At 42.3% G+C, this 12,620-nt stretch overlaps 1 protein-coding gene across 1 annotated transcript in view; it reads right to left on the reverse strand.

The window, feature by feature from the left end:
- Positions 1 to 271: 271 nt before the first annotated feature.
- The window catches only part of PLCG1 (phospholipase C gamma 1), a 116,553-nt gene continuing 104,204 nt past the window's right edge, over positions 272 to 12,620 (reverse strand). Inside the window, exons 29-32 of the mRNA XM_077251520.1 lie at positions 11,610 to 11,771; positions 11,434 to 11,522; positions 10,813 to 10,976; positions 272 to 2,812 (exon numbers count right to left, since the gene is read on the reverse strand). Coding sequence (XP_077107635.1) covers positions 2,770 to 2,812; positions 10,813 to 10,976; positions 11,434 to 11,522; positions 11,610 to 11,771 — 458 coding nt within the window. The 3' untranslated portion in view covers positions 272 to 2,769. The remainder of the gene's footprint in view (positions 2,813 to 10,812; positions 10,977 to 11,433; positions 11,523 to 11,609; positions 11,772 to 12,620) is intronic.

Genomic DNA, 12,620 nt, shown 5'->3' on the forward strand with positions numbered 1-12,620 from the left:
AGATCCTATTTTCACAGCGGACACCTTGGATCCCCTCCCCCTGTTCCTAGGTAAGAAAGTGGGGCTGTGTAAGTACTGCAAGTGAGGCGCTTTCCTTCCAGAGATCAGTAAGGGTCTCTTAAACGAGACACCAAATCACAATCCATGAAGGCTGGCAGTGGGGGAATGAAAAACAGCTTTTGATAAGGAAGCCTAAATCTCAGGAATAAAGAATAAAAACAAATCAAACCCACATCCCAGTCACAGTAGCGAATAAAATGGACACAAGATCTGTGAACAGCAGCTTATTGACACTTCAGTTTGCAACATGAAAAAAATATAAGCAAATGTAAAAACAACACCGAACCTCAAAGTGACAAAGGGGCTGTTTCAGGATTGGAAAATCTTGGCGGCTTGCTTTTAGAAACATAGCCACCTTTGTCCATGGGTCCTCCCTGGCATTGAATTAAATGGATCTGAGCTGCAAAATCATTTGCAACCTAAGGACCAAGGGCCAAGTTTTTCTCATGCTGGATAACCCCTTTGAACTAGGCTATAATTATAAAATGATGAACTAGGCTACAGAGAAATATACAAAGGGGAGGGCCAATGTTTTTTTTAATCCAATAACATACAACTTGTTTAAAGGCTGTGGATATATTGAATTCAATGTCCATGTCACATAGTTGTCCATAGCCTTTAAAGGGAATATCCGTCACCAGGTTTTAGCCATTTAATCTGAAATCGGCATAATGTAGAGACAGAGACCCTGATTCCAGCAATGTGCCACTTACTGGGCTGTTTGCTGTAGTTTTGATAAAGTCACTATTTTATCAGGTGTTCTTCATATTCTTGTGCTAAGAATAACCCCACCCACATCACTGATTGGCAGCTCTCTGTACACATTGCATAGGCAGAAAGCTGCCAATCAGTGGTGGGGGTGAGGTTATAAAGAGCTCACCATTCAGAGAACCGGTAGATCTGCAGCAGATAAAACTGGTTTTATCAAAACTACAGCAAGCAGATCAGTAAGTGATATATTGCTGGAATTGGGGTCTCTGCCTCTACATCATGCTGATCTCAGATGGGGGTGGCAAAAGCCCACTGTGAGATACCCTTTAAGATCTTGTTAAAAACTACTGTGTTTGGTGGAAAGTATACAATTAATTCTGACTTTCCAATGCAAGTGCTACTGATAATACTGCAATGTCACAAGGCTCACTGGCATGGTGGATGCCATACCTCCTGAGCCAATCAGGATGGTGTGTAAACTTGCTTGTGTGAACCAGCCAAAGAGTTAAAAGAAAATTCTGGAAGGACTACATGACACTCGGTTAGGGAAATCTGAACGGAAATAAGGCACATGCGCTTTTGAAAATGGAATATTGTGTCTTTTTGCAGAACTGTCTATTGGGCCTCACAGAACAATAAGGTTGTGGGGCATTTCTATATACACTTACTAAAGCGGGAATGCAAGTTTATAAGGCAGGCACATCGCAACATCCATATTCTGGCTGCACTACCCAGATCTACTGCAGCACTATTATACCAGACTCGGGTCACTGTTGCATTCCATGGTAATCCAATTTAAAACTGGGAGGTCCAGGTATTATGGCCACAATTCCACTATCTAAAAACAGGCATGTCCCCCCTACTTAACATTCAATTTCTAAAGAAATGAAAAACAACAAAAATGCAAAAACGCGATTAATTAATATGGCCTCATGAATTGAAGACTGGCCAAATAATTGGCTGGACATTGGCATATAAAATATGGCCACACTAATTTAAAGACCTTAAACCTTAATACTTTTTTAAAATTAAAACAAATACTTAAGATGCTTTGTCCTCGAGCATACTTCTAGTCAGGTACCCCTTAAAGACCAAGAATGTCTCGTTTAGAATAAAATAGCTGGCCACTTGTTTGGTCTGATATTCAGGAAAAAAACAAAGGCTCTCCTTCCAAAAAGCCCCATCCTTACCTAATGGGTAGAAGTGGCACAATTATGTTTTTTTAATTTTTTTGGGGGGTGGGGGGTAGGCAATAGGCTTTTATCCTGAACTCAGACAACCCTCTTTAACCACTATTGATTTTCTTGAACAGAACAGAAACCTTAACGATGGCTTTCTTGGAATTGTTCAAGCTGCAATGTGCGATTGTCCAAATCTGTTTAAAATGGCTGGCTTTGTGATGATAGGTCCAAAAAACAATTAACACGGTGTACTGGAGTCCAACATTCCTGTGTAATATGAAACGTAAAGCTTGGTGTAATTGCAGCAAGATACCACATTTTGCTTCCATGGTTCCAATAGAACTATTGCATTGAGAGGTCGAAGGCCGTGCACACGAAAAAGTAAGAACAAAAATATAATATATAGCATTCCTGTACTGCTTGAGTCCCTGGAATGTGGTGCAGTACTCAAAGAACGGGAAATACCTGGAATAATAATACAAAGTATTCCTTAGCTTCTTCTTTGACAGTTTGATAGAGGATGACCAAAGATCAAGCAGTTGCGGTATTCTACTCTGGAAATGGCCTACTGGAAACCCAGTCTTGGAGAGCAGCCATACTAATATACAAGGCATTATATATAGAAAGAGCTCCTACAGTTTGTGCTGCGGAAACATTGGAGACACTTAAGCAAAACGACCCTTTCTGGGGTCATGTTAAGTTGCGACACCGAATGTGCAAAAATCAAGCTGCCTGGCAGCAGTGTTCCACATCGAGGCACTGTTTTCCAAAAGGATTCTTGTTGCAGAAAGTTATCAGTCTCCGTTACCGAGCATCCTTAAAGTCTGTTATCTCCACTCAATCGTGTCTTTCGTGGCACCCTGTAAAGAAAAGAATACTGAAGATTAAACTCTTTAAAGATGCACAGCACCTCTCATGCCATGTTGGTTTTAGTAAATAAAATCAGGAGCATCTTTTCTAAAAAGTGAACATTGTGATTTTCCTCTGTTATTCCTCCTAGAGAAGAATAAGGGTCCTTTCACACCATCAGGTTTTTGCCATCAGTCGTAATCCGTTGAATTTTGAAAAAAAAAAACGGATCCGGCACTGATGCCGCCGTATCTGTCTTTTTCTCATAGACTTGTATTCGCGACGGATGGCCTCACGTTTCATCTGTCGTTCGCCGGATATGTTGAAAATTGTTTGTCCGGCGGCCGGAGACAACGGACAAAGTAACGTTTTTTGTGTATGTGAAAAAACGGACAGCAACGGATCCATCACCGTCCGTCATTTGCTACAAAGATAGCCTATGGCGCCGGTTCCATCAAATGACGGAATCCAGCGACAGATTCCATTTTTTTAAACTGAGATGCTCTGATCCAATTAGCCAGATCCGCTAGTCAGATCCGTCGCATCAGTTTTTCACAATCAGCGACGGATCTGGTAAGCCAACGGATTGTGACTGTCGGCAAAAAACTGATGTGTGAAAGGAGCCTAAATGGGTTGACATGATGTTACCTGTCAGGGGTGTGTCCCTACACAGTCTGGCTGACCAATTCAGAGTGACCGTGTCACACTGGAAAGACACACCCCTCTGATATGGCCAATCACGAAACAAATTGATTTCTAGATTTCTAGGAGGAACAACAGAGGAACGGAAGAACTAAGTCCTAAGAACAGAGGCCCTACAATTATTTTTATGGAGGAGGTCAAGTATATAATAAAAAAAAAAACTTGTCAGGGGAGGTCACAGGACTTTTTAAAGTATCACATTTACAAAAGTACGACTCTTATTATGACTTATTACGACTCTTATATGACGCTTCGTCAGCCTTAAAAAGACCTGTACTTTCATTAGGAATCGTAGTAGAAGAAGAAGTGGAAAACATACCAAGTGCGAAGGGAAGGTTTGCCCTTGTTCTTTCTTGGTGGATCTTTTCTTTATCGCTTTATTGAGGGACACGCTAGGAGGCGGACATTAGGCAAAAAAAGCAGTTAGCTCCTCCTCAGCAGGGTAAACCCACCGACTGGCACAAAGCTTGTCAGTTTTCCCTTAGGGTCTGAATGAGGCAGACCTAGATCTGATTCCAGATGTTTTTTTTTCCTTAGGTCACCTTATTGTGATTTATTCATCTTTTCCTTTTGTCTTTCGGGTTACTCTTTTCAGGGTAAAAGGGTGTAATGTTCTGTGGGGCACAACCTTACCTCCTAACACTTCAAGCATATCTCCGGGTGGTTCGTGGTGGCTGGTCTTTGCCTGTTCCCCAACCCAGCCCTCTTCTAGGAGCGGGTCGGGAGGAAGACTTGCCACTTGTCAGTGACCCTCTACCCTCAGGGTCAACACCTTCTTCTGCACCATCTGGGACCACAGAAATGCGGGAAGGAGGATGCCTTTTCCCAGTGACCCCCTCCTCACCTGGGGGCTCCTGATGTCATCCTTGGGATGGAGAAGGAGTCAAGATCTTGACCAGCAGATATAGTCCCTCTCTCTTTCTCCACAGTCCCTCTTTAAGGCGGCTGGGGGAATCTGCATAGATCGAGGAGCACCAGCTCCTCTCATTTCAGAGCGCGATTTCCAACAATCTGAAAAATCTCTAAAATTTAATCCCTGGCTTTCCAGGCATCTACACTTTTCACACGTCCAACCCCCGCCTCATGCACGCTATGAGAGCAAAGGCTTGTTTGCGCTTTTACCTCCTACGGGAGCACCTCAGTACCTCATTACTTCCCGGAGGTGGTCCCCCCATCCGAACTGAATTCAGAGTCAGAATCTGATCCTTTACAACTTTACTTGTCCAAAAAGAATCAGCGTCGAGTATTTGATACTTTACAAATTGCCGATGACAAATAAACCTTAACTAAAGATTCTTATAATGTGACAAAAAATTATTAAATTGTCAAATAAAAGTTAATTGCAATTATATAACCCAGTGTTTGGGTTGGTCAATATATGGATTTCTATTAGGCAATAATAGAGGGGATCTCTTTAAACAACACTGAGTTAATCCTGTTTTACTGGGGTACCACCGTCCGATATTTTATTTATTTTATTACTTATTATTACACATTTTTATAGCGTCATTTATTCCATGGCGCTTTACACGTGGAAGTGGCAAATATAAACAAGTACAATAAACATGAGAAAAACAAGGCCACACAAGTACAGAGGGAGAGAGGACCCTACCCGCGAGGGCTCACAGTGTACAGGGGATGGGTGAGGATACACTAGGATAGGGTATAGTTGGTCGTCCTGCGGTTCAGCAGGGTAAGGATCAGTGCAGGTTGTAGGCTTGTCGGAAGAGGTGGGTATTCAGGTCCTTTTTTAAGGTGTCCATGGTAGGCGAGAGACAGATGTGTTGGGGTAGAGAGTTCCAGAGTATGGGGGAAGCACAGGAGAAGTCTTGGATGAGGTTGTGGGAAGAAGAGATAAGAGGGGAGTAGAGAAGGAGATCTTGAGAGGATCGGTGGTTGCGTGTGGGTAAGTACCGGGAGACCATGTCACAGATGTATGGAGGAGACAGGTTGTGGATGGCTTTGTATGTCATAGTTAGGGTTTTGAACTGGAGCCTCTGGACAATAGAAAGTCATTGAAGGGCTTGGCAGAGAGGGGAGGTTTGGGGAATAACGGGGAGACAGGTGGATTAGTCGGGCAGCAGAGTGTAGGATGGATTGGAGAGGTACCAGAGTGCTAGAGGGGAGGCCAGAGAGTAGGAGGTTGCAGTAGTCGAGGCGGGACATGATAAGGGCGTGCACTAGTGTTTTTGTGGTTTCATGGTCAAGGAATGCACGGACCCGGGAAATATTTTTGAGTCCGAGTTGGCAGGAGGAGGCAAGGGCTTGGATTTGTGGCTTGAAAGAAAGAGAGGGCAGAGTCGAAGATCACCCTGAGGCAAAGAGCGTGTGGGACTGGGGAAAGTAAGCAGCCATTGATGGATAGGTCTCGTGGAGGGGCAGCGTGAGATGGGGGAAAGATGATTAATTCGGTTTTGTCCATGTTCAGTTTTCGAAAGCGAGCAGAAAAGAAAGCTGAAATAGACATTGTGGGATTTTGGTCAGTAAGGAAGTGAGGTCAGGTCCAGAGAGGTAGATCTGCGTGTCGTCAGTGTAGAGATGATACTGTAAACCGTGGGATTCTATGAGCTGTCCCAGGCCAAAGGTGTAGATGGAGAGGAGCAGGGGCCCTAGGACTGAGCCTTGGGGAACACCGACAGACAGGGGGCGAGGTGAGGAGATGGTATGGGAGAGGGAGAAACTGAATGTTCGGTCCTTTAGATATGACGAGATCCAAGATAGGGACAAGTCTGTGATGCCAAGAGATGAGAGAATCTGTAGCAGGAGGGAATGGCTGACAGTGTCGAAGGTAGAAGACAGGTCCAGGAGAAGGACAACAGAATAGTGTCGCTTGCTCTTGGCGGTTAGTAGGTCATTGGTGACATTAGTTAGGGCAATTTCAGTTGAGTGATGCGGTCGGAAGCCAGATTGTAACCAGTCAAAGAGGGAGCAGGAGGAGAGGTGGGAGGACAGTTCAAGATGAATATTTCATTTTAACCTACCTTATATAAGCTAGAGGGCTCCGCCCAGTGGCCATTGCAGCCTCATTACCCTGAAGATGCCAGTACTAGTGAAAAATGTTGAGGAGGCAGCTGGTTACATATTTTAAATAGCAAGTGTTTGTAGCGGAGATATAGGATGAATATATAGGCTTGACCTTTAATAGTGTGATACGGAGATAGAAAGGGAAATTAGATTAGGAATTTACTAAGAGTGGATCTTAAATCGTCTATTGAGATGAGAATGTGTAAAAGGCTAATAGCCAGAGGATATTAAACAATAACCGTGTGAAAATAGTAAGATCTGAGGAATAACATCAATTAATATCATACCATATTGTGGATTCAACTGAATCTAGTATTTCTACGGTAATATATTTGCAAATTGAAATCTCGGACGGTGGTCACCTCAAAAAAACAGCATTCATTTATTAATGAACACACAAAGTGATGTTTGTAGAGATTTCCCCTATTATTGCCTAATAGAAATCCATATTATTTATTTATATAGCACCATTGATTCTAAATCCATATATTTGGCGAACCTAAACACTGTGGTTTTAGAAATTGTCAAAAGTTAATTTTTAGCCACATTATAAGAATCTTTAGTTAGAGATTATTTGCCATTGGCAATTTGTAAATAAGAATCTGATCCCGACACGGACCAAATTTCCAAACTCCAGGATATGGTCGACAGCCTCATATTTGCCATCAATCAGACCCTCAATATTAAGGATGAGGAGTCTCCTCCCCCGAATCGCTTCATCTCATTCAAAAAAAAGCAAAATGTCCTCCCTAGGTGTTTTCCAATCCAACCACAGGGAATTTGAGGGAACCTTTACCAAACAGTGGGAACACCAGGAAAAGTGCTTCCCAGGTAGAAGGCAGTTGGATATCTTATATCCTTTTGGTTAAAATTTTCTCAGCAAATGGGCAGATTCCCTGGCCGTGGACCCACGGGTCTCATGCTTGTCTGCCAAGACTGTCCAGTCACTCCTTGATGGTTCCTCTCTCAATGACTCCACAGACAGATTGAGGACCTGGCCAAGACTGCTCTTGAGGCGGCTTGTGCCTCTCCGTGTCCCGTTTTCACTTCCACATGGGTAGCCAAGTTGGTTTCCGCCTCGACGAAGCTCCTTTGGAAGGGCATCTTATCAGACCAACTGGCTCTTGCAGACCAGAATGTCCACGCAGGTAAATATTTGCTCGCAGTGTCTCTTGACGTCTCCAGTTCTGTTACTAGCAATATTGTATATTGTAGCCATATTCAGAATTCTCTGGTCCAATGTTTGGAATGCAGACCCGGCATCTAAAAAAGTGACTTACCAATCTCCCCTTTCAGGCATCATGACACTTTGGGTCTAAGCTGCAGCACCTCACCTTGGATGCCACCGGCAGTAAGAGCACCTCTCTTGCCCAGTCTAAGCCTAAACGTTCATTCACCAGGAGACGTTCTCTTCAGTTTCGCTCGTTTCGTCGCTTCCCCTCCTCTGGGACCTCTGCACAGCGAGACTGGTCTCCTACCCAGAGAGAGAAAAGGAAGCAGTCCTTCAAACTCACCTCATCATGGTGGTCTAAGGGTCACTCGGCCAAACCCTCATTAGTATTTGGTACCACTGCCCTTAAACTGAATGACTAGGGTCAAACATTTGGGATATCCTTCCACAAGTTTCTCACAATAGTTGGTCGGAATTTGAGCCCATTCCTCCTGACAAAACTGGTGTAACTGAGCCAAGTTTGTAGGTCACACCTGCCTTTTCAGCTTTGCCCATACATTTTCAATAGGATTGAGGTCAGGGCTTTGTGATGGCCACTCCAAAACATTGACTTTGCTATCCTTAAGCCACTTTGTTACCATTTTGGAAGTATGCTTCAGGTCATTGTCCATTTGGAAGAACCATTTCCGCCCAAGCTTTAACTTCTGGCTGATGTCTTGAGATGTTGCTTCAGTATTACCACATAATCTTCTTTTCCTATGATGCCATCTATTTTGTGAAGTGCACCAGTCCCTTCTGCAGCAAAATAACACCACAACATGATCCTGCCAACACCGTGCTTCACAGTTGGGATGGTGTTCTTAGGCTTCCAAGCTTCTCCCTTCTTCCTCCAAATGCAACGATGGTCATTATGCACAAAAAGTTTTATTTTAGTTTCATCAGACCACAAGACATGTCTCCATAAATGAAAGTCTTTGTTCCGTTGTACATTTGCAAACATTAATCTGGCTTATTTATGTTTATTTTGGAGTAATAACTTCTTCCTGGCAGAGTGGCCTTTCAGCCCACGTTGGAACAGTACTAGTTTCACAGTGGATATTGACACTGTTACCAGCTTCCACCATCATCTTCACAAGGTTTTTGCTTTTGTCCTTGGGTTGATATGCACATGTCGGATAAAAGCACATTCATCTCTGAGACACAGAACCCGTCTCCTTCCTGAGTGGCATGATGACTGGGAATTCCTATCTTGTTTGTACTTTGCTATAATTGTTTACACAGATGAACAAGGTACCTTCAGGCATCTTGAGATTGTACCCAAGGATGAGCCAGACTTGTGCAAGTCCACAGTTCTCTTCCTGATATCTTGGCTGATTTCTTTAGACTTTCCCTTGATGCTACACAAAAAAGCAGTGTGTTTCAGGTGTGAATTAAAATACATCCACAGGTGTGTCTACTTAACTTAGATGTTGCCAAAAACACATGACATCATATGGGCAGTCCAGAATTGTTTAAAGTAATCTTAGTGTATGCAAACTTTTGACTTTGCAGTAAGCAATAAAAAAATGTCTTAAAAACATTCTCTCATTATTCTGGCATTTGGCAAATAATTATGATAATCCTAACTGACCTAAAACGGGAAAGGTTTATTCTGATTTCATTTCAGATATTGAAAAAAACATGCATATGTGTCTTTTTATATAGTGTATGTAAACTGGTTTCAACTGTAGAGTCTCTTATGCATCACGGGTCATCCCCACCTGGGAATCCTCTCAAGGTAGGTGACAGTCTTCTTTACCGGGACGTATGGCTCTTCGTAGTTAACGATGTCTGGGTCAGGGAGATTGTTACTACAGACTACAAGATAGAATTTTATTTTCTCCGATGCAGACATTTCTTCATGTCCCGACCTCCAAAAAGGTCCCAGCCCAAGTTCCCGGTTTCTTTCAAGCCATCGACTCTCTTCTCTGGGCACAGGCCATCGTATCTGTTCCCTCTCAGGAACACTTCTCAGATTTATACTGCAACCTCTTTTCGGTCCCAAAGAAGGATGGCTCACTCTGTCTGATACTGGAACTCAAGCTACTACCAGTGGGTGCGCCGATGTCATATTAGGCTTCCGTTCAGCAATTGCCTCTATGGAACCCAAGGAGTATGCCTGCGCAGGAGCACGGTGCAGGGAGACACGACGCAGCAGGAGGATGGCATTGCAAGAAGACAGGAGGTGCTGGACCCGGACCTGCGACACCCAATGGACCACACAGCCCCCTGGGTGAGTATATTAAATCTTGTTTCTCTTATCTTTCAGGTCGGATAGGGGGCTTATCTACAGCATTATAGAATGCTGTAAATTAGCCCTGAAAGGCAGTGCCGTATCTTATATCGGCCAAAACAGCTGACAGGTTCGCTTTATTCTGATTGAGATCCTGTGGCATGACCTTAAAAAGGCAGTTCATGCTCGGAAACCCTCCAATGTGGCTGAATTACAACAATTCTGCAAAGATGAGCGGATCAAAATTCCTCCAGAGCATTGTAAAAAAAAAACCTCAATGCCAGTTATCGCAAACACTTGATTGCAGTTGTTGCTGCAAAGGGTGGCCCAACCAGTTATTAGTTTTATGGGGCAATCACTTTTTCATACAAGGCCATGTAGGTTTGGATCTCTTTTTCCCTTAATAAAGACTTTATTTAAAAAAAACCTGCATTTTGTGTTTACTTGTGTCATCTAACATTTAAATTTGTTTGGTGATCTGAAACATTTAAGTGTGACAAACATGAAAAAGAATAGGAAATCAGGAAGGGGGCAAACACTTTCACACAACTGTAAATTATATAGGAGCTTAAAGGAAACATTTTGCAAAAGCCAATGATCAATTAATTCAGTTAAGACATTTCAAATTAATGGCTGTCCATGTAGTACATGCAAAGAGGCTTGCTCCAAAGAGAGAACTACTCTTCTTAGCAGAGCTTTACCCTAGTTGAGAGTGTGGGTCCCAGGCAGATGACCTCCCTTGATGATAAACTTAAGCCCCAGCAGACAATATGAAAATAAAATCACCTAAGCCAACAACAACTTAAAGTTTTCACAATAAACAGCCCGAGTTGTGACTTTACCTCCTATCTCTATCAAACCCATCTGTAAATTCTTGAGGGATTCGAAAGTCATCCAGCTGATGTGCAGCATATCGAGAATCTGCAAAACCATCCCGTAACCTCGCAGTGGAATCACCGACACGCTCTCGAGGTGCAGTAGCCCCATTTAGTTCACCATTCTCCTGCTAAAATAATAGTTAAATGTACGTTATAACAGCCATAGTAACATATCCATGACTAAAGCTACTTATAAAACATATAAAACAAAAACGGAATAAAAAGGAATTTTGCAACAGCAACTTCACATATAATTAAAACTGTTAAATCTACATTAGGCCTATGAGGCTAGGCCTAATACAATACTATGAACCAAAGATCCCCATGATAGGGAATAAACATTCAATTAGTAGGGGGAAGACTGCCCAGTGTAAACCTGGGAAATCAGAGGTTACTATTGGATCTGGGGATCTAGGAGAGGCCACAACTACAGGTTACTACTTCTTGGGAGTCTAAAAACGCGATAGCGATTTTTAGGTTTCAATTTGACCTTCAAGTTCTAAAAAAAAAAATTTGAAAATTAATTGTTTTAGTCAACACCTGGACACTTCTTTAAATGTAAACTGCTCCTCCATGAGGTCTTACCTTACTGGAGTAGATGTCTAACCGGATAAGGAGAGAAGCCAGCTCCAAGTCCTCAGTGTAATTATTCTTCAGGGGAACTGCTCTGAAACCTTGAATTTGTACAAAATTTTTACTCATTTGAAGAACTCAAACACATAGGCATTCTTGCTGGTGTACCATCTCATTTTATACTGTACCTGTTTTAAGGCCACGCACCACAAAAGACGCTTGGGCCAGAAAGTTCTGATCACTGAACATGTCTTCTTCATAGACAACAAATCGCAGGAGGGCAAACTCTGGATTCGCAATAAGAAACTGGAAAGGTTTTTGAGGCCACACTGGATTCAGACCATTGTCAACTGTGGCGAATGCCAAAAAGAGATAAGAAAAAAGAAAAAAAATCACAGTAAAAAAGCCTCATCTCTCAAGATCTTCTGACAATTAGAGAAGCTTAATCGTACCATAGTATTTTACAGATTCGAAGAATGTCTTAAGGTGGGAAGAGGTTGTACTGACATGAATAAACTCATTAAGTGTATGGGTGCTTAAAGACAGCATCCCAGAAAGTAAAAAAAAACCTTTTTATTGCAGAAACTATTACCGATGGTAAATTGGAGAAACAACCTTTGGGACCCCCCACTGATCGCTGGGACAGGGGAGTCAACCTAGAGAGGATATGATATCACCCCCAAACTGATCTAACTTCTCACAAATCTATTCATTGGACAAAAATTGTATAATTGTTTCCCAGTAGAGTACATTTTTTAAATGAAATATAATAAAATAGCCTATTGTTTATCAAGTTTTATGTTGGGTATTTTTTTCGTTCAAATATTTTGTGTTTCATGAATATAACCAAATGTAAAATTTGGTATACGACTCAGGCACTTTACACAAATAAAAGTCTTTACTGAACACAAAAGAAAGTAATGGCATATAACTTCAGTACAGTAGTAAATTTGGAGTCTACAGAAGTACCAAAATGAAAAAGGGGAGAAGGCAGTATAGATAAGGGGGATAAGGGAGGAAGAAGGAAACCAAAAATGAGAATGAAGAGACTAGGAGTTGATGTGTTATGGCACACAATTAAACAAAAGCACAGACAAGGACTTGATAAGTGTGGATGAGAGCATGCTATCCAAGGGTGCCAAATTTTGAAAAATTTAGCCCGTGTCATTCAAGACACTTGTAAGTTGGGGTTGCTCATA

The sequence above is a fragment of the Ranitomeya variabilis genome, chromosome 4 (assembly GCF_051348905.1).
Source record: "Ranitomeya variabilis isolate aRanVar5 chromosome 4, aRanVar5.hap1, whole genome shotgun sequence".
Lineage (NCBI taxonomy): Eukaryota > Metazoa > Chordata > Amphibia > Anura > Dendrobatidae > Ranitomeya > Ranitomeya variabilis.